This window comes from Anolis sagrei, chromosome 5 (genome assembly GCF_037176765.1).
Source record: "Anolis sagrei isolate rAnoSag1 chromosome 5, rAnoSag1.mat, whole genome shotgun sequence".
Lineage (NCBI taxonomy): Eukaryota > Metazoa > Chordata > Lepidosauria > Squamata > Dactyloidae > Anolis > Anolis sagrei.
This window is the reverse complement of record NC_090025.1, coordinates 144,411,387-144,434,467: the sequence shown is the minus strand read 5'-3', so window position 1 is coordinate 144,434,467 and position 23,081 is coordinate 144,411,387. Positions and strand designations below refer to the sequence as shown.

The window sequence follows — 23,081 nt, the reverse complement described above, 5'->3', positions numbered from 1 at the left end:
ACTGGAATTCCAAAAACCTGAGAGACCAAGAAAAAGCCAGAAATAGTTTTGTAAAAATCCAAGAGAGAAAAAGGTGGGTTATTTATTTATTTATCGTGTCATCAGCAACCATTGTATTACAATTCCAACAGAGCAAAACAAACACAGAGATTAAAAAGAAAAAGAAAAAAAAAGAAAGAAAAAAAACCACACAGATTTTGTAAATTTGGTATTTGGTTAAATGTCCTTTGACCAGTATCTGGCCACTTGGAGTGCCTCTGGGGTTGCCGCAAGAAGGTCCTCCATCGTGCATGTGGCAGGGCTCAGGGTGCATTGCAGCAGGTGGTCAGTGGTTTGTTCTTCTCCGCACTCGCATGCCGAGGATTCCACCCTGTAGCCCCATTTCTTAAGATTGGCTCTGCATCTCGTGGTGCCAGAGCGCATAAAGGTGGGATATATAACATTTATTTATTTTATTTGGCAAGTTCTCTCATCTAATTCATCAATTGGTTGACTGAATTCTGGAATGATATTCATGCTGAAATTTCATCTTAACTCAACAACTTTAATTTAAAAATAATGTAATAAACATTTTATTGGATTTTAACTGAATTTTAAATTTGGTGGTAATACTTTTAATGTAAGCTGCTTTGAGTATCTTTTGGGAGAGATAAAGTGGGGTATAAATAAACATAAATAATAATAATAATTCCCTTTTTCATACACAATCCCCAAATTAATTGATAAATTAATCAATTATTAACTTCTTTTAGCTTGTTAGTTCCTATCATCTGGCATGGTGGTAGAATACTTTAATTTGTCACAGTCAAGCCATTCACATTCTGTAGCAAACAAGATACTTTATGAAGTAGCAGCTCTTTTGTTTTTTCCCCTCTCTTTGTGGCTTTTGATGTCATTTGAACAGAGAAAGTTTCCATGGGCATCAAATAACAAATGGGATCTTATTTATTTATTTATTTATATTATTTATACCCCGCCTTTCTCTATCCAGGGAACTCAAGGTGGCTATCTCTTTGCCTATACAACCATTCACATGTATCAAGGGTGCACACAACATAACCCATGAGCTGCATAAAGTTCCCAGAGTCATTTTTTGTGGTCCCAGCAGTCAAAAATGATCTCCAGATGCTAATTAAATGCTAATCAAGGTGGCCAATTGCAACATTCCCACCTGCCTCAAACAGACAAGAGTTCTTTCTCCCACCCTGGACATTCCACAGATATATACACCTCACTTGCCTAGTTTCCAACAGACCTCACAACCTCTGCGGGTGCCTGTCATAGATGTGGGTGAAACGTCATGAGAGAATGCTTCTGGAACATGGCCATACAGCTCAGAAAACTCACAGCAACCCGGTGATTCCAGTCATGAAAGCCTTCGACGGCACAGCCTCCAAATGACTTTTAGGGCAGGAAGAAGTGACTTCTGGAAGTTAGTTATCATAAAGTCAAGTGGTAATGGTAACAAATTCCTAGTCAGGATAGTTCACTAGGAAAGTTGCAGCTTCTCCATGGCAAAGCTGTGGTAACTTCCAGCAGAAGTCATTAATTTCAACAGGGTTCACTGTTATACTTTGTTTCCTGTTTTCACGGTAAGTACAAGAATGTATCCCGCACAAAAGCAGGGGTCAAAATGTACATGCAAAAGACTACATGAAATCCTGATGATACATGAACAGTTTCAGTGGCAGCAATGGAACCCCCATATGCCAGTGGGCTCAGAGATGTTGCACAATTTTTCCTGAAATCAGCATGCATTCTACTATTAATGAAAATTATGTATGGACCAAGCTGTGATTGGACATTTTTATCGCACTTTGCTCATTAGTAATCAAAAAGTATTGTTTACCTTTAAGAAACATAGCAACATCCTCCAGTTGAGGGACATTATCCTCTCTGTAGCCACAATGCTTTGTCAGCAAAGGGAAGTTTTTCAAGTACTCTCGACATGCATGAGTTGGGTAGAGTTTAGTAAGTTCCCTGAACACAACGCCCCATGTTTTTATTTCTTCTGGGGTATAGTCCAACCTAGGAATTGGCTGGCCACTAAGAAGAAATGACAAAATGACAAGAATTCTGAGAGAGAGAAAAACACCTTCTGTTTATATCTTTTAATGCAGTGTACAAAGCCCCCTCCTCAGTTCTCCAAACACAGGTATGCCTTATCCTTACAAATCCAATTTCACACATCCATGCCTTTATTGACTTTTCTAACACTCATTCATGACCAGGTCCTCCAATAATTATTATGTTTTTTAAAAAATAAGTACACTAAGAACTAACGTTTTTTTAACAAAGAAAGCAGAAAAAGTCATCCAAGACTGCTGATTGGTGTTCAATTTTCCCTCTGTGGTATATCTGTGCCTGTGAATAAGACTCTTCTTTGTCTTCATCCAGTCAAGGAAACCATCGGCCAAGAAGTCATATCAATAAGGCATAACTGAAAGTGACTTCAATCATTTTTTTTCTTGGATAGGTTTAGGTAGCTATTATTTTCTTTGTTTTTATTATAAAACCAAATGAATATTTCTGAGTCTCTTTCTACATGTTTCTTCAATGAACATCTTGAACTAGAGTTGATGTACTTGTCTGCACCATCACTAGGTTGGCTGCATCCACACTCTCACCACACTAATCTGATTTTAAAGGAAGCTATGAAAGTGAGATTATGTTGTAAACCACCTTGAGTCCCCCCCCCCCCAGAGGTAAGAAAGGCGGTATATTAATACAGTAAATAATAAATTATCCTCCTTGATAAGTGTATAGGTTCCATAGCTAGGACATGAAGGAAAACAGTGGTAATACTGATGCTTCCTAAGAAAATTATACCATCACAAAGAGTTGGATTTGCAGGCACACTTAGGGTTGCCAGAGTGAAAACTAAAAAGGACATATTGTTTCATTTTGACAACCCTAAAGCAATTTGCACCAGAAAGAACTTCAATGCCATGTCCTCTACCACCTCTGACAAATGAATGTTGCTGTTGACCAATGCACATCCCCGGGCTATTGTAATATTAAACTAAAGGGCAAGGAGGAAAATTCACTTTCTAAAATTCAATTGCAGGACATCAAGTCATACACTGAATAAGAAGCTTTTGGTTCAGGTCATCCTTACGCATATAGAGCTTGCAGGCTTCAGTTTAAGAAAAGCTGCTCTTTTTTTCTTTCTAATTCCCTATACAGTCTTTGTCTCACAGCTTTACATTTCTTCGAAATGCCTGGACTTTGCTGTACAAGACAGACATCCCACAAGGGGAAAGATAAAGAGAAGAACCTACCCATGAAATTTTGTTGAATTTCATTATCTGAGATATGAGTACAGTACAAAAAGGGTCTATTACATAGTATTGAGTACTTCATATATGTCTTCTCACTTATTACTGTGATTGGTGAAATCAACTTCAAATCTAAGGTAACTCAAGACTGAAAACCAGTGTGGTGGAGTGGTTTCATGACATGAGGGATCAAATCCCCATGAGATATGGAAATCCATTGGGTGACCTTGGACAAGTAAGGAGCCCCTAGTGGTGCAATGGACTAAATCAGGGGTCCTCAAGCTAAGGCCCGGGGGGCGGATACGGCCCTCCAAGGTCGTTTATCCAGCCCTCATTCAGGGTCAACTTAAGTCTGAAAGGACTTGAAAGCACACAACAACAACAACAACAACAACAACAACAACAACAACAATCCTATCTCATCAGCCAAAAGCAGGTCCACAATTCCCATTGAAATACTAATACGTTTATATTTGTTAAGATTGTTCTTCATTTTAATTATCGTATTGTTTTAAAGTGTTTTTTGCACTACAAATAAGATATGTACAGTGTGCATAGGAATTCATTCATTTTTTTTTTCAAATTATAATCCAGCCCGAAGGACTGTGACCTGGCCCTCTATTTAAAAAGGTTGAGGACCTCTGGACTAAACTCTTGAGCCAGCAGGACTAAAGGCTGACAGGTCGGAGGTTCGAATTTGGGGAGAGCATGGATGAGCTCCCTCTGTCAGTTCCGGCTCTCCATGTGGGGACATGAGAGAAGCCGGGAGCAGGACGCAGAGAGCATACAACGCCCCTGCTGTCCCAGCTCCACTGGCTGCCGATTCGCTACCGGGCCCAATTTAAGGTGCTGGTGTTATCCTACAAAGCCCTAAACGGTTCCGGCCCAAAATACCTTGCAGACCGCATCTCGGCCTATGAGCCCACGAGGGCCTTGAGATCGTCCGGGGGGGCCCTTCTCTCGGTCCCGCCTGCCTCACAGGCACGTTTGGCGGGGACGAGAGAGCGGGCCTTCTCGGTGGTGGCCCCCCGGCTGTGGAACGCCCTCCCTGTTGAAGTTAGACAGGCGCCCTCCTTGATGGCCTTTCGTAGGGGCCTGAAGACATGGCTCTTCGAGCAGGCCTTCAATTGAGTGTATCTTGAACGACACTGGAACGAACTAGGACTATGAATTTGGCTATGACCCCAGGACTTGACGAAGCGGATTTTTAGTATTAGAATATGTTATGTGTGTATTGTCTGGTTTGTGCTGTCCTGCTTATTGTACACTGTCCATTTTTGTTGTTGTGCACCGCCCCGAGTCGCCCTCGGGCTGAGAGGGGCGGTCAATAAATGCAAAAAATAAATAAATAAAAATAAATAAATAAATAAGCCTCCCACAAGGATGGTAAAACGTCAAAAACATCCGGGCATCCCCTGGGCAACATCCTTGCAGACGGCCAATTCTCTCACACCAAAAGCAACATGCAATTTCTCAAGTTGCTCCTGACACACACATACACAAACCCTTGGACAAATTGCACCCATTCTTAGGGCAACAGTAAACTTCCTTAGAAAAAATCTTGGCAAGAACACCCTAACATAGGGTTTCTGTAGGTTGGAGCTGGCATGAAGTAACGCAACAACAAAGTCGATACTATGGACTAGGACTATACAGATGAAGATAAATATATTTCCAGGACTGTCCCAAGAAATTTTGTTGCCTGAAGCAGACATTGGAGATACCCTCTCCTTCTCAAAGACAGGCATGTTATTTTAGCACCACACTTTAAGCACTTATCTCCCACTTTCTGGCAGTAAAACTAAACCAAACAACCAGTCATTTGGTCTTTCATATGATGCACAATCTGGAGCCTGAGGCAGACAATTCTGCCTAAAGGTATAGCTGGCCCTACCACATTCTGGGGTAAATTATTGGCCAGGGAACCCACTGTCTTCAATAGGATTCAATTTCTGCCTCTCTTTAGAACAAAAAGAATGTCTGACAAAGCCTTGTTCAGTGGGGAAAACACAGAGAAAACATCTATTCTTCTTCCCTGCTGGGAAGAACACTCTGTTGCAACAACAAACTGGTTTGGGACTATACATAATCTAGCCCTGTTCATTAAACAGATTACAAAAGGCTGCTAGATTGGGAGTAAGAGTATGCTTTGTGTGGAAGGATGGGGAGACAGTATTACTGCATCTTCTTGGAAATTGCTTTGAGAAGTGTACAACTAGGATATGCTCATCTAAACTAAAATAAATAATGACTATTCTCTAGGGTGCAAGATGAAATTGATGCAAGCCTTTTTATTATAATCAGAATAGACTTTCTTTTGATTTGTTATGCTATACAAATCTGCATAATTGTTTATGGAGACTAATTGATGTATTATCTAATGACATAAAAAACTACACAGAGGCACCTAAAATTATTTTTGAGATCTTCATGCCCCTCAGCTCCCCTTAAAATGCCCAAGGGGACATTACTCCATGTTTTAGGGGCCCTTTTGGATTGCAATGTAATCAAAAGAATCCTCTTATTCCAATATGTAGTGACACTTCTAGGTCAATTCCCCAGCAAAATGACCCAGGAGGGAGACAAAATGTGGTAAATACTTGCATGTACTACATTTAGGAACCAACTTTGAAGAAAGCTGACTTTTACTTTTCTTCCATGTTTAGGGGCAAATGTTATTGTCTTTTTCCGTGTGTGTGTTTTGGTGGGATTGCTCTTCTGATCAATTTTTCATGGAACTTGCTATGGAACAAATAGTACAAATTCTAAGTGCAATTACACAGACTTTTGCTTCGCTCAGATCACAACCAATATTATCAACATTGACCTTGGCAACAATGAATAATCTCCCTAGTTATACATAAAAGATATTTTGTGATGTAGTAATTGAAGTGTGGACCAAAGTTTTGGAGTATACTCTGAATTAAGAAACTGATGGGATGAGCTTGGATCAGTCACTTCTTCTCAACTTTTAAGGGATAAAGTGGATATGGATAAAGTGGAGGCAAGTGAGAAAGCCACATATACCATTCTGAGTTCACTGAAGGGTTTTGGGCTACAAATAAATGATTTAGAGAAGAAAAACAAAACAATATCTTAATAAAAACAAATGTTTTACAGAGGTCAAAATATTTCACTAACATTTTAGAAGTCTTCCTTTGCTTTCCTTGAATGGAGCTTCTAATGCCTACAGTCTAACGCCTACTGGGACATCTGATGCTTGCTTCTATACCACCCAGAGTCATTTCCATGTCAGACACAAGAGAATGGGTTCATGAACTCCTTCTGAAGCAAGCCTAAAGGTGAATGCTCAAACATCACCTCTGAAGAATACATTCTGCTCAGAAAGAAAGGGGGCTATGTTGTGATTTTTTATACTACTATCAGTACTTTTCCAAAAGACATTTCTGCCTCGAGCAAACACTTTGATTGCTTGTACATTGGATTTATGGTGATGAAAGGGTTAAGTTAGAGATCAATATTAGATTGTTTACTTTCTTACCAGAGGTCAGGAAAGTGAGAAGTTATAACCCTGTGCAATGTTATTTCAGGCCTGCCTGTCTTTTGCACTACACTTGTGTGATGTTCAGTCATTGCTGTAGCCCATTTTTCATGCTTTCATTGGATCACTTTTGATCAGTGCCTTGGTTCTCAAGTGACACGGTTAGAATTGAAACCCTGAAGGTACTATTAGAAGCGGCTGAATGCTGGATAGTGACTTGAGATGCTCAGCCATGTCTAGATCTCTGCTTGGCCCTTCAAATCCCCAGATGTCTTTGGCCCAGTCTATGACATTTTTCATCAGCTTATTGGAAATGCAATTACAATCATAAAGCACTCTGAATACTAAAAACACCAAAAGAATAAGCTGACCAGGGAGTCCTAGGCCTCCTACTGTCAAGACGTGTGATGTCTGAATTATTAGTCCTCCCTACTTCTATCTTGTTTTTTAAAGGCTTCCTTAAGCATGGGTGTGTGCAGTAGATTTCTTAGATGCAAGAGCTGATATGAGATATTCCAATAATAAGCATCCCCCACGGAGACAGAATCATATGGAATTAATGTGCTTTGAAACTGTCTATTCAGCCTGGAAATTTTCATTAGGCACAATCATCTTCCTTTCCTTTCTCCGACCCTCTGCTAAGAACAAACAGCTGCATCAAGGTGGGGGGGCTGAATGCTGGTGGCAAATCAGAATAGCAGTGAATGGACAGTAAATAGAAATACAGGGAACGTTTCCTGAATATTGCCACCAAAAGCTGATTGTAATTGTAATTGTTCTTCCTACGGCTTTCCATGCATCTCCTCCCACCAATAGGCCCACCTGGGTTGTAGGCTTAGCATACTGTCTTTTTTATTTAAAAAATTGCACAGCTGGAATGTTCACAAACTTGAGAGACAAATGACAAAAGCATTTCAATCATCTGAAACTATGGAAGAGTTTGGGAAATAGTGATTGTTGGATGCTAGAAGTTCTTGTCCGCTTCTAATAGCTTTTTCCATTCTTTCTGGCCCAATAGCTTGGACATTGAAAAAACTACAGCTTTTGTTTAACACCTAGCCTTATTTGTCATAGCTGTTTATTTATTTAGCCTCCCATCCCACTTTTGCTAGGGTAGAATTATACATTTTCTGAAAATTGTCAGTGATGTGTGCTTTAATTTGCAATCTTAAGCATGGCAAATACATGTAAAAAAGATCTTGGAGTCCTCATGGCCAACAAGTTAAACATAAGTCAACAATGTCATGCAGCCGCAAAAAAAAAAAAAAAAAAAGCCAATGGGATTTTGGCCTGCATAAATAGGAGTCTAGTGTCTTAGACAGGCCCCTACACTGGCAGTCTTCAGAAAGAACTTGAAGACCTGGCTGTTCCGATGTGCCTTTCCAGAATAGGAAATCTCCAATACCAAGTCCCATAAGCACTTTATTAAAACTAAGATTGCTGCACACTGCACACTGCACTTGCCCTATAATCCTACATACCTCCTGTCACACTTGCTTGTTGTTTTATATTGCTTTAATTGTTTTTAATTTGCTTTAGGTTTTGTATTGTTGTATTGTGTGTTGAGGCCTTGGCCTTTGTAAGCCGCATCGAGTCCTTCGGGAGATGCTAGCGGGGTACAAATAAAGTTTAATAATAATAAATTAATAATAATAGATCAAGGGAAGTCATGCTACTCCTCTATTCTGCCTTGGTCTGACCACATCTGGAATACTGTGTACAATTTTGGGCACCACAATTAAAGGGAGATGTTGACAAGCTGGAATGTGTCCAGAGGAGGGCAACTATAATGATCAAGGGCCTGGAGAACAAGCCCTATGAGGAGCGGCTTAAAGAGCTGGGCATGTTTAGCCTTCAGGAGAGAAGGCTGAGAAGAGACATGATGGCCATGTATAAATATGTGAGGGGAAGTGATAGGGAGGAGGAAGCAAGCTTGTTTTCTGCTGCCCTGGAGACTAGGACGCGGAACGATGGCTTCAAACTACAGGAAAGGAGATTCCACCAGAACATGAGGAAGAACTTCCTGATTGTGAGAGCTGTTCAGCAGTGGAACTCTCTGCCCCGGAGTGTGGTGGAGGCTCCTTCTTTAGAAGCTTTTAAACAAAGGCTGGATGGCTATCTGTCAGGGGTGCTTTGAAAGCGAATTTCCTGCTTCTTGGCAGGGGGTTGGACTGGATGGCTCACAAGGTCTCTATATGATTCTATGATTCTAAGAGCCCTAAAGAATGGTCTCAGACTAGCTTCATTGGTAAGGGAAAGTGATTAGATCAGTCTTCCTCTACCTGGTGCCCTCAAATGTGTTGGATTTCAACTCTTACACCCTCACCCAGCACATTCATTGGAGAGCAGCAGGTTGAAGCAAGCTGGGTAAGACAGATGGAAAGACTGATGAATGTAGAGCAATGAGGTGGCAGTTGCCCTGTCTGGAAATAGGTCAAATTACTCTGCAAGAGATGACTCTGTTTCTCTTAATATAAACACATTAACAGCTAAAATGAATCTGTTTTCAAAGTGTAATGATATGGAAAAGTTTACATGTCCAGAATGCTCCTTCATTCCTACCAAATAGAGATGTACAGTGAGATTAGTAGAAAAGATGCTCAAGGGAAGATGTTTAAGACTTAGCCTTAAGTATCAGATCCTGCTTCCTCTTTAGGTCAAATACCAAAACTATTAGCCTGAATGCAAAAGAAAGTCTATAGAATCTATACTATGAATTTATATATTTTTTAGAATTTAATTCTGAGCTCACATTTGCATGATCCCGCATAATTAAACAGATGTTACAAATCACTCATCTAGAGACAATGCAATAATGTGTTCAATTATTGCACAGTTATTGCTAGCAATACCATTATAAACACATCCACTTAGTACTTTGTGAAACCCAGCATCCATTGATATCCTAAGAAACATTCAGGCAATCAGTCTTTCACTAACTGATTTGAATCGAAAGGGACGCACTAGAGGTTAAACTAGATAACACTTTTACCATGTGTTTTGCCAATATGTTCCACCAAGTGCTAAAAGATGTCTGTCAAATATTCTGCTTTTTCTGTGCTTGATTTTGTGACTGGTCATTGGAATATGGTAAACACTGACTAATTAGCAAACAAGATTGCTAAAACACATGTATCTTTGAGGAAATCTCATGCAAAACATGAAAGTTTCTCAAGAGTGAAAACAAGATAATGAAAAGAAACACACATTTTCTTAATGTCTGTTTTAACCCTGGGGCCTCCTTTCCTTATTTTCTTATTTACCCCCTCCATGAAATAAAGCTCTCTAAGTAATTACTATAGTCACAATAATTGTACGTTTCGATGGTATGTTTCAAAATAAATTGTTAACAATAATTCAAAGGCAAGGACAATCAGTAAGAGGGACCATGATTTATCTCTTCCAGATTATGGACTCTTAACACTATCAGTCAAAATATATTTGCCAGGTATTTCATCTTTTCTTTTTTAGTCGATGTTGGGAGATAGACAAAAAAAAGAAGTGATTAGGAAATGTGGGAGGGTTACAACAACTGATGTCATCTGAGACAACCATGTATATTGTTGTAAGTTTTTTTCGTGTCAGGAGCAACTTGTGAAACTGCAAGTCGCTTCTGGTGTGAGAGAATTGGCCACCTGCAAGGACTTTGCCCAGAGGACACCCAGATGTTTTACCATCCTGTGGAAAACTTCTCTCATGTCCCCATATGGGATGCTGGAGCTGACAGATGGGAGCTGACCTACTCCCCAAATATGAACCACCGATCTTTTGGTCAGCAGTCCTTCCAGCACAAGGATTTAATCATTGCACCACAGGGGCTCTATTTTTGTGAGTAATGGAAGGCAATTAATAATAACTCTATTTTTGTACCCCACCGCCATCTTTCCAAAGGGACTTGGGGCAGCTTACATGGGGCCAAGCCCGATCAACACAGTTAAAAAATAGCACTATAAAATGCAAACAACAGTATAGAAACAAACAAAACAACATTATAATAATATATAAAACAGACATCAACCAACAACCAATAAAAAATTCAATTTATCGCCACGGGTTGGTGGACTGGTGCAGCAATAATTTAAAGGCTAGGCTAGTCAGTAAAGTGCATAGGTCATATGGCAGCAATAAAGATAAGAGTTATAGTAAAGTGCAAGATCACGATTTTGGGTCCTAGCTGGGGCCGACTATCTATGGCAGGGGTCCTCAAACTAAGGCCCGTGGGCCAGATGTGGCCGTCCAAGGTTATTTACATGGCCACCACTCTAAACATTAGACTTAGGGTTGCCCTAAGTCTGAAATGATTTGAAGGCACACAAAAATAACTTAACTATCTCATCAGCCAAAAGCAGACTTACACTTCCCGTTAATATAGTGGTACGTTTATGTTACTTAAAATTGTTCTTCCTTTTAAATATTGTATTGTTCTTTAATGGTTTTTTGTTCTACAAATAAGATATGTTCAGTGTGCATGTGAATTTGTTCATTTTTTTTTTCAAACTATAGTCCGGTCCCCCAATTGTCACAGGCACTCGTCAGTGAACTGACCCTCTGCTTAAAATGTCTGAGGACTGCTGATCTACAGAATTGTCTATTCAAAAGCACAGCGGAACATCCACATCTTTAACTCTTTGCGGAAAGTGGACAGGAAGGATGCTAGCCTGATCTTCCTGGGGAGGGAATTCCAGAGTCAGGGGGCCACAACTGAGAAGGCCCTCTCTCTCGTCCCCACCAATCATACCTGAGACGGAGGTGGAAGCGAGAAAGGGCCTCCCCAGAGGATCTTAAAAGAGTGTGAGGGTTCATAGGGGATTGTCCAATATGACCTGGAAGCACTCTAAAATAATGCCCCATTGCTGTTGATCAGGTGCTCCCAAATTAAACAATATTTTGGTGGCCAAGCAAACACTCCACCTTTACAAAAGCTACTTTTTAGATGTTAATATCTCCGAGAATCCCCTAACTATCATGGCAATGGGTGGCTTTTTCAGTTCATGGCAGAAAACTAACTAACTACAGCTTCTAAAGATAGGTTTCCTCAACAAGGTGGAGGGTTTTTATACTCATTTGCATGCATTAATTAAGCTAAATTGCACACTCATTTAAGCATTTCCTGTTTTCTTACTCTGGGTTTAAGAAAATTATCACAGCAGGGGAGCAAAAATAAACAAATAAAATGGTTCAGGCTGGTTGGAAACTAGTCAAGTACAACCTAAACTGAACAGAGATATGCAAAAGAAGTCTCGGTACAGGAACATTTTGGAGATCCATATCCATATAAAATGCTAATAGGACAGCAGTGATCTAGTGAGAGAGCAAAGCTGCTGCCTAGAGTCACAGGATACAAATTCTTTTCTTCTTCCCGAGCTGCATCCTTATTAGTTTTATATATACCAACAGCATAAAGGCTTTTTATGGGCTTTTAAGTATGCTCTTCTCCTGCCAAGTTATCCCCTCTGCTGCTTAAAAGAAATGCTGTCTTTCCTCCAGCACATATACATACACACTTAGGTAGTTCAGAAACCCAAAAAGGTAGACTAGACATCTGTACACTCCCAACAAGTGGGGTGATTTTTTTTTAGAGCATAACAGTGGAAAAGTACATAAAATTAGTGTGTGCCTTCTTTGGAGTGTGAAGAGTTTGGCCCATTAGAAGTCAAATGAGAATGAGACTGGAATTAGCTTGACTTAGAAGCGTGTGTGACAAGAAAATTGCAAAACAGCAGGTATTTGCAGGTAGCGTTGGAAATTTACTAACTCCTGGGGATGGTAATGGATTCAGAATGTAGACTTGATTTCCAACAATGTGGAATGAAAAAGGAAAGAAAGAAGGAAGTAAAATATAAGATACTTGGAGCATTCTGAAGTGAAGGAATTTATATTATTAGTTGTAGAATCACTAAAGATGCTGTTTTATATTCATCTACATAGGAGCTTGCGTCATTGCACTCAAGGAAATCAGTAGGCATAAATATAATTGTCCTATGAGGATGTAATTCTTATGCTAAATGTAGTCAACCTAGAGCCCTGTAACATTTGTTTATCAGCCATGATATTGTTTTAATGTTATTGTTGTTGCAATTCTGTTGTTTTTAATTGATTGATTTTATTGCTGTTGTTTTTATCAGTGATTTTGGGCTTGTCCCCATGTAAGCCACCCCTAGTCCCCTTGGGGAGATGGTGACGGGGTATAAAAATTAAGTTTTTATATTATTATCATTTGGTCAAAGCCAGAAGTGGGGATCATGCGACCCACTAAATGCTGAACTGCAACTCCCAGCATTCATTTCTCTCCCTTGGATATATTGGCTAGGACTGTTAGAAGTTGTCATCCAACCACATCTAGAGAGCTGTATGATTCTGATCCTGAGTCAAAAATTTACTATATGAGCTAATGCTAAATAGCTGACAACTCTATGGACCTAACACTGGTAGAACGTGAGGTATATATTAGGCTTGTTTGAACAAAAAATTAATTCAAACTCATTTCGGATATAGGGGGCACTGGTGATTCGGATTGGAAATGATTTCCAAAATTTTCCGGAAAAAAGATGGAAATATCTGAAATTTCTGAAATTTCTGAATCATTTCAGAACCCTTAAGTAACTTTGGTAAAGCCTAAACAAACAGTTTTAAAATCTCACGGTTTCCCTTCCCTGACGAGTGGTGATGCAAAGAGGGATGAGGTGGGCATGACTAAAGGCCACACCCCCAAAGGTAGAGATTGCAAAAGGTCCTGCTGTTAAACTACAGGGCGTTTGCCAATCTCTACCATTGGGGTGTGGCCTTCAAGAATGGTTTACTCCAAATCCTAAATTCCCTCAAACCCACTAAGGCATCTATAATAAGAGTAGTAGTAAATTGGCAACAAGGTGGTGTACATCAAAATACCTTCATGGAAAGGACTGCTTCCATGTTCTCCCACTCCACATATTAAAGACAGGATGTGTCTGACTCTGCAGCCAATCACACCACACCTATATCCGCATCTACATGGAAACTGTCATCAAGGGGTCTAATGACATCTTGGACAGCATAAGGCTCCCTTTTACCTCACTGGCATTGTGGAGATCACAGCTCTAAACGGAAGTGTAGCCTTGGAGAAAGGTATTGCTCCTCTACAAACATGTAGCCGGGGGGGGGGGGGGGTTGGGGGCTTCAGCCCCCGCCCGCCCCGCCCCCCAAAATTCTCATGGAGGTCTGCGAAAAGGCCTTACTGGTACATTATTTTAACTGTTATGTTTATTCATATCATGATCTGATCACCATGGTCAATATATCTCATATGTATGGGGGTATTGGGGTAACGATACAAAAGGTTTGCTAGGGTAGACCCTCTTTCACTCAGACTCAGCCCCCCCCATCAAACTCAGCCCCCCCCCCCGCCCGAATCAAAATCCTGGCTATGGGCCTGCTCCTCTAAATAAGAGTTCCGTCCCCATTAGATTTTTTTTCTTTCAGTCTTCAAATTTCTAGCATTGAAGAGGTGAGGCATAGAAAAGTATTCACTGAGAGAATGTTGGTATTTTATGTGTGGCTGTGTCATTGCCTTGGTTACTTTGCCTGCCCTTTATTCCTTAGTTGCTAAGTCTGTGTGTCTAGATGCTCATCTGACTGCAATGTTATAAATTGGGAAGCGTGGGGGAAAATTCCCTTGGGGAAAGGGCAGAATTCTTACTAAGGATAATGTTTTCATTTTTTCATGCATACCCAAACACACATACCCTGACTAGGGAGTCTTCCTTTGATGTCCTATGACATTAAGAGGGAATGTGTCTTGGCTGGCCCCTTTCACTAATAAGACCCTTCAACCACAGAAGCAAATCTGGAAATGTCTATTTCATCACTTGACACACAGAGCAATATTCATCATTCCTGTCTATCAATTCCATCCCAAGATTACCTGCCAATGACTTCAAGTACATGGCCAAACCTAGCATCATTTACCCCTTAATCCCTGGAAAGGGAGGAGATAATGCCTTCCTGGTCCCTTAAAAGTGTCCTGCAATTAACTCCAGAACCTGCAGGACGAGACAGTGGGTTGATCAATAATGAAGCAGGAAACAAAGTAGAGCAGGCTTTTGAGCACACAACCTCTGCTTTTCCCTGCCTTGGCTTGGGACAACATGCCAAGATTCCATCTGTCTTCCTGCCACCTCTTTCCTAGAAGCAAATAAAGAAGTCCCTTCATGCAACCATACTTTGCTGCACAGGAGCAGGTGCAGATCATATGAACTATTTTGGAGGTTACTCATAGTAACACAGCCATTTCCTTATTATTATTCTGTAAAACATATAATCCAACTCACTTATTCAGTACCACTTTACAGGAACCCAAAATTGCTCATGTCTTGGCAGGAAATACATGTTATGTCATGGCAAGAAGAACAAAGAAGGGTCACAGTTGTAGAGGACATGCTTTTCTTGCTGAAACCCCCAGTTTCAACCCAAAGTATCTCTGCCCAGACCTAGAAAAAGCTCTTCCTCTGAAACTCTGGAGAGATATTTTAGTACTAAAATGGGAAAATAAAGATTTGACTGAGCATAGGATGGTAGCCTCAGTTCTACATATCAATCAACATCAGTTCCAGTCCTCATGTTCACCATAGCAATTTGACAGCTTGGTACTCACTATTTATAATTCATGGCAACATCTACAAAATATTTTCTTCTCTGCCGATAGACGTTGTCCTTAAATCCCTAAAGCAAAATAAAGAAAGCAAAATTAATTTATAACCAAAGGAAAGAAAACTAATAGAAGGGGGTGTATAAAGCAATCATCACAGTGTTTTAAAATACTTATAAATGTTTGAATGTATGCCACTGTGGAGCTGTTAGTAGAAACAATGGATAGTTGTGGGGTTTTGGGTGGGAGGGAATCTTGTCTAAGACTGAAGTCTTTTAGTCAGTTACCCAAGGCGGTCGCTTGAATGGAACTAATCTACAGCAAGGAGCTTGCAGATTACAGCTCCAAAGTCTGATAAGAACGTTATTCCTAATGCATCTGGGCTTTCACACAGCAAGAAGGTTTTGGATTTAGCTACAATGCCAGCTTCTAATATCAACTCTACCTGGTCTACATCTACAGGTTTACAGTTCAATCAGGATGATTAGACCACATCCAAATATAGTTGTCATCTGAAGCAGAGTAATAAACTTTTTTCCCTTAACACATACATACAACAAAACAAGTGCATGATATGTCAAGCCAGGTATGTTACCAAAGCAGAAAATACCAAGAATGTATTTTTCCATTCCTGTAATCAAAAACATAAACAATGATAGTTGCAGTGACTTACAATTTGCAACCTAAACTCTGTTGCCCAAGAGTCAAAGTGGGAGATGCATTTAGCACATTAACAGGTAAAAGTTGTCTGTCATAATATGCTTTTTCCTTACCCACATATTTTAATTTAAGACCTCATGACACTATGGAAATTCAGCATTCTAGGACACTTCTGCCCCAGTTGACTCACGGATCCCCACACCACCAATCACACAATGTGGCCTCACTTCCAGCGTGGCTCCATGGGTCAACTGGGGCAGTAGCATCATAAGACACTGTGCCACCATCATGGGAGCCTCCCTGTGTTCCATTAGAAACAATGGGGCTATCACGGGGGGAGGGGGAGAAGAGAACCACGCAGTGATGTTTCCCAAGTGTGAAGTGGATCAGCTGGTGGCAAACTAGGGTGCCAGGATTGCCCCACTACCCGCCCCCCCTCAATTTGCCACGAAGGCTGGTGAATGGGAATGCTGAATCTCATCAACTATGATTAGGTCCATAGTATGATTTATTTTGCGAATAATCATTGGAAGGTATCTTAAATTGAAAATCTGATTGCTAAGGCAAGTATCTCTGAGAAAATGGCATTGTGGAAGGGAAAACATGTTAACCAAAGGAAATGAATTTTCCCCTTAATCATGTACTTTTCCAGATGTTGTTGGATTGCATGTTCCAGCAGGCCTGGCCAACATGGCCTATATTGAGGAATACTGGAAGTTGCAGGACATCATCAGAAGAAGTTCATGATTTCCACTCTTACCTTGATGCTGAGTTTTGCCTGAGCAGATCACTTTACTGCATGAAGATACACACAGTCAGAAACTCCCCATGGCCTATAGTAATTTCATTTAAGATTGATTAATTTATTGAGACAACTCACGTTTCATCGTTTAGGATCAAAACCTTTGCAAATAACACCCAAAGAAAAATATAAAAGCATATACTACCAATATGTATCAGCGTGACCCACAGCACAGTTAGTGATGGTGACAGGGAAAACAAGAGGCAAAGAAAAAATTGAGCTGAAGCAGGGATCTATGGTGACCTTGGCTTGGTTCCATCTTTCCCACTTCTAGACCTTTCTTAAAGGATAGTTGTTAGAAGATGGCCTGGGTGCATCTACACTGTAGAGTCCATGCAGTCCAACACTATTTTAACTGCCATGGCTCAGTGCTATGGTATCCAGGGAGCTGCGGTTTGGCGAGGCAACAATATTCTTTGCCAGAGAAGGCTAAACACCTTGTTAAACTACAACTCACAGGATTCCATAGTATTGACTCATGGCAATTAAAATGCTCTCAAACTGCATTAATTCTATAGTGTAGATTCACTCTCTGTGCTAGAGAGAGTCAGAAGGTTATTTTGGCTGAAGCAGATTCCCAGTGTTTTCCTTGTTTGTTTTTCCCAACCCCCCTCTCCTGTGCATTTTGAATGTGTGTGTATGAGAAAGGGAAACAAACAAGAAAAACACCAGGAATCTGCTTCAGCTAAAATAACTTTCCAACTCTCTTGATTTCCTTGCTGTAGTTCTATTTCTAATATAAGTGGAGGCAGCCATTGAGTGATTTTAGGTCTTCAGCTCGAAAAGCAACTGAGCAACCCCTGTGACCTTTTAGGTCAATAGATGGGATTAGTAACTGAATTTAAAACAAAGAGTTCATGCTACCATAACTACAAGGAAGGAAACTGTGTGCCTCCCCTTTGGGTTTTCTTGAGATTATCTTTGATACAATTTGGCCTCAAATCTTTAAGGTGAAAGGGTAGCAAGGGAGCATTAATTGAAGAAAGTGAACCAAAATGGGATAACCAACGTTCTGCTTTCCTTTGTACCTCCAGGCTAAAAAGAAAAAGAGTTCAACAGCACTTTGACAGCACTGCAACTTGCACTTGAAAAAAGTAATAGCTGTTGACATTCTTGTGGTTAAAAACAGTTTCCCATAGCTCACAATACGTATTCACGTTGTAAATATGTGTGTAAAGCACAGCAGATTTTCTTATTTGGCCACAGTTGAAACTAATGGTTTTAACCTCCATTAATGTGTTCACCAAATAAATAGAAAACAGGGCTGAAAAGCATATTCAAAACTATTTAAAAAGTGGTAGAAAAACATCCTTTTTTTTTTTTTTAGTGCCAAGAAAACTGATGGTAAGAAATTTCTGAATATGGATGTTGGGCTTGAGCCCAACAACATCTGGGAGGCCAGACATTCTGATAATGAATTGAGTCAGAATGCTGATAATTCAGCCAATATCTTAGACCTTTGATCCTATCAGTGTAAAGGGATGATGGGAGTGATAGTACACAGTTAACTTTGAATAAACAACAGGTTCCTAGGCCTGGATCAAAATCACCAAGTTTAAGGACCTTATCACACATGCTTAAACTCAATTTCCAACTCTCTATGTCTACTGGTGCCTAAAGGTCCTATCACATAATGCAAGGTCCATTTCATAGACATTTGTGAGCAAAGAATCTACTGTGATAACTGCTTTAAAATGGAAAACAATTGACTTCACTCGTCTTTAATTTTGTCACATGAGTCAGAAGTGGAATTTTTTTCTGTGTAATGGGTAGACCTGTCTGCAAGTTATCAGTGTCGTGTCTTTCAGTGCATGTTTTGAGAGTGGTCTTTTCATCCCATTCAATTCTCCTTTGCTGAAATGCCCAACAGCATACTTTGGGTGACAGTCAGAGAAAGAGCCTGAATAAAGCCATACATGTTTTCCACTTTCCCATTATTATCTCCTTTCTTAAAAAGGAATTGCATGGCTCCATGGGAACAAAATATTTATGTTTATGTTTCTTCTTTGGGGCTGAGGCCACAAACTTGTGTGGAAGAGCAAGATCTGCACCCCAAAAAGGAAGACAGTGACATAGGGGAACATTGGACAGGTTGGGAGCAGTCATCCCTCAGCTGTGTGATAAGTCCGATACACATTCTTTTATTGGATACGGAAGGGAAAGAAGTATGTGAGATGGAGTGAATACTCATCCAGTCTTCTTCTAACATTTTTGAGCATTTTTAAACTATGGGTTGCCTATTTAAAAAATGCATTTTCTGAGGTATGTGTGATAAGGTCCTAAATGAAATGCTGAGGTTAATGCTGTGGGCGTGGGGGCAGATAATGGGGAGGCAGGTTAATGTACCTAGTTTTGGATTTATGGTTTTTGGCAGTAGTACACAAGCTTGCAGAGTATGAAATATGACTTGAAGTAATGCTTTAGTATTAAAAGAAGGGGAAAGCACACACACACACAACCTATGTGCCAGCTGCCTTCCTGCTGAGCTTGAAGTATGCTATGATTTCTGCTTCATAATTATCTCCCTGAGTGTGAGTAGTTTTGAAATGCTGTCGTCTTTCTCCACCCACTGCAATAGGAACATTTGTTTAATATCTATATTTCTTTGCAGGGAACATACAGCAATGTGCACGATTACAAGTATTGAAGCGATTTTCAAAAGCGCCCTTTCTGTACAAAGTGGCAAGGTTGGTGGAAGGAACAGTCCTTCCCAAATGCTCCCCCTTAAAGCAGATACTTCAGTCCATACAATTTCTGAAGTCTTTGAAGAGCCTATTCTGTTCAAAGTACATTTGTGAAACAGCTCTCAGTGCAGTTTGCAATGCAGAGACAAGCAGCCAGCCTGGGTCAATCCAATCGGCCCGTAAGAAACATAAACAAAGTTGTCTATTGACCCAGAAAACAGAACTGGAAGAATGGATTGTTAAGGTTGCTGAGTTAGCCCAAATAGCAAAACTGACCTGGGTCCAAAAGGATAAACCAACTGAAGAATTTTGGAAAGATGAAAAGCCATTCATAATTTTGGAGCGATAACAAATCTAGCAATGTAACAATTTGGTTATGGTTAATAGTAATTTTAGGATAATTTAATTGGCTCCGTAATGACTTTTTTCCTTTTCCCTTTTCGTTTTATTACTGCCAGAATTGGTGGGTGAGAGTCCTACTGTGTATCAGCTATATCTTTTATTCTTCTTTTTTTCTCTCAGTTTTTTTGAGTGCATATTCCGTTGTACATTAGATTGCTTACAAATTACTATCTTAAAAATTAAACCTTGAGAAGTCACAAACTCTCAGCCTCATAGGAAAGCAAAAGCAAACACCCCTCTATACTATTTTTACTGTAGTAAAATATTATCACAGCAAGATAGCTTCTAGGACTGGTGTCTATATATGAAAAATTACGCCAAGAAATCCATATACCTCATCAGTGAAGATGGCTAGAGTTAGCAACATGAGAGAATGGTTCCCAAATATTGAATAAATGCCTCTGATCCACATGCCAAAATCTGCCTGATAATTATGCTCCATATTGCATGACTTTCCTTCAGCAATGAAGTGTTACCACTCAATCTACATTGGTTGTTTCTGCCACAGGTTTTAGGATTAAGTAGAGAAAAATTTGAAGCATTCTCAGGATCACTGGATGTATTCCCACTACAAAAGTTTAGAACCTTAGTAAAGGTTTCCCCTTGATATTAAGTCTACTCGAGTCTGACTCTGAGGGGTGGTACTCATCTCCATTTCTAAGCCAAAGAGCCACGACTGCATGGAGCACCGTTACCTTCCTGCCAAAGCAGTACCTATTGATCTACTCACATTTGCATGTTTTCAAGCTGTTAGCTTGGCAGAAGCTGGAACTAACAGTGGAAGCTTACCCAGTCCTGCCAATTCGAATCGCAGACCTTCCGGTCAGCAACTTCTGCAGTTGAGCAGTTTAACCCACTGTGCCACTGCCAGGGGCTGCTCAACCCATTACGCAAAGTGAGCATTTGTAGTATAGTTGATTTTGCCCAGGGGCGCTCTTGAGGTGCTCTTGGGGGAAAATAGACCTTGACATATGTGAGTTGTAGTTACTGGGATGTATAGTTCACCTACAATCAAAGAGCATTCTGAACTCCACCAATGATGGAATTGAACCAAATATGGCACACAGAACTCCCACGATGAACAGAAAATATATATATCAGTGATTGGTTGGTGGTGGGGGGGGGGGGAATACTGTTTGCTTACCATTGAAAATTATCTAGGGCCGCCTCTGGCCACTGCAGCCCCTTTAGAACCTTAATGCCACTATAATGGTTATGGTTCCATACTATTGAATCCTGGGATTTGTAATTTGAGGATAGATTTATTAGCCTCTATCAAAAAGTTCTGATGTTGTAATTCAGAGGAGAGAACAAGGAAAGTCTAAGTACACTCCAAATTACAAGATCCACAGATTCCATGGAATGGAGTCACTTAAACTGCAATTGAATTGTTATACTGATACAATATGAATGCACCTACTGTGCTAGTATGTGCCAAACACTTTAAAGTTTTAGAGAAAGCATTACACACCGTGTTTTCATTTTCCTGTTTTGTTTATTTTGATTCTTATTTATATTGCTAACTGACTCAGCCATGGTTTGTTTAAGACTCAATGGACTAAACCTGTTAAATATTAAGGTCATTACAATTATAAACCGAATCATCATCATCATCATCATCATCGTTTGTTGAAACAGCACCAGCATCCAACAAGTTCAGTTATTCTTCCTTTCTCTCTCTCCCTCCCCACTTCTCAATATTGGTTGATTCTTTGTGCAGATTTCATAGATCATTACTTGACCAACCTCACCTGACATTTCATGAACACTTACAGGGTGGTCTGCATCCAGTTCAGAGCCATACATTAAAACTCTTTGGGAGCATTTGTCTAATTCAGCAATCTTCCTGGGGAACCAGGGAACACAGTCAAGCTCTGGAGAAAACACAGAGTGATTGGAGGAATCAGATTGTCACTGTTTCTTCACAAAGCTTTTCTAATTTCAAAATGAAATGAAAGAAGAGGAGAGAAAACAATCTTGCCTTCCTCATCAGTCCAGATGTTTTCCGGAGGATTCAGAGTGACAATGTTTGTTTCATACTTTAACAACTGAATAAGCTCATTGAATTGTTTCTTGCTGCAGTCACAGTCCACAAAAATTTCCACTTCTGAACTCCTTCTCTTTGATTTCCTTGATTCAATATGAACCATACTCACATGCTTTTCCTGTGCACAAAAGAAAAATTGGTTCACCAACACACTAAATTCACTTAGGACAGCGGCAATAGTTTAATAGCTGTGTCAAAAACATGTTGTTTAATAACCATATAAAGGGATTTGTGCCCAATAGAATCCTAATCTGCATTAAATGAACTATTTATAATTTTCAATCCAATAAAACTACTGGAACATTATACATTTTAATTGATTCATTGCATTAGGAAGCAAACTATAAATATGATAATTAGAAGTGATTTGCAACCACACTTTTTAATAAAATATTTGTTCATTGTTATATTTCCACACACTCACATGCACATACATAATATATCGGCAGAATAGTTTAATATTTAAGGAATGTATTTCAGGCACTCCATTCTATAGAAAAATTAGGATGGCATGGTAGCACAAAAACTGTGGGGAAGGTACATGCAACCCATGGGCCTCATATTGACCACACTTACCTTAAAGCACCCTGGTCTCATTCTATTTAGAGTTTTACATCACCAAGACCCGCTTTTTGAATAAAAACCAGAAACAAATTGCTGACCAATGACGTGGAGAGAAGCTGAGATCTAGCAATTTGAGCACTCTAACAGTGGCCTTTTGAACCAATTTCTTATAATCTGGAAACGATGTAGGCATTCGTATGTAGCAGAGCAAATTTAGACTTGGCTAATTGGAATGTGCCTTATACAGAGAGGACTGAAACTCATTCTGGTGTGTTTTCTCTAGAAAAGACCGTGAATGGTCTGGTACATAAGCTGAAACTAGCAAAAGGGATTCACAGCTATCACAACTAGTGTAGGCATCCAAACATACCACTATGTCCACAGGTACTCCCAAAATTACAGAATTTCAGAACAAGTTGAATTCTTGACCACACATCACTTCAAGCATCAGTATTATGTCAGTATCAAGCTCCAGGTGATTTGAAGGCCCATGATATGTCAATGTGCCTTCAAGTCACC

At 39.9% G+C, this 23,081-nt stretch overlaps 1 protein-coding gene across 1 annotated transcript in view; it reads right to left on the bottom strand.

Moving 5' to 3' along the window:
- TPH2 (tryptophan hydroxylase 2) overlaps positions 1 to 23,081 on the bottom strand; it is a 96,761-nt gene that overhangs the window by 62,107 nt on the left and 11,573 nt on the right. Inside the window, exons 3-6 of the mRNA XM_060777450.2 lie at positions 21,933 to 22,116; positions 21,725 to 21,825; positions 15,410 to 15,477; positions 1,850 to 2,046 (exon numbers count right to left, since the gene is read on the bottom strand). Coding sequence (XP_060633433.1) covers positions 1,850 to 2,046; positions 15,410 to 15,477; positions 21,725 to 21,825; positions 21,933 to 22,116 — 550 coding nt within the window. The remainder of the gene's footprint in view (positions 1 to 1,849; positions 2,047 to 15,409; positions 15,478 to 21,724; positions 21,826 to 21,932; positions 22,117 to 23,081) is intronic.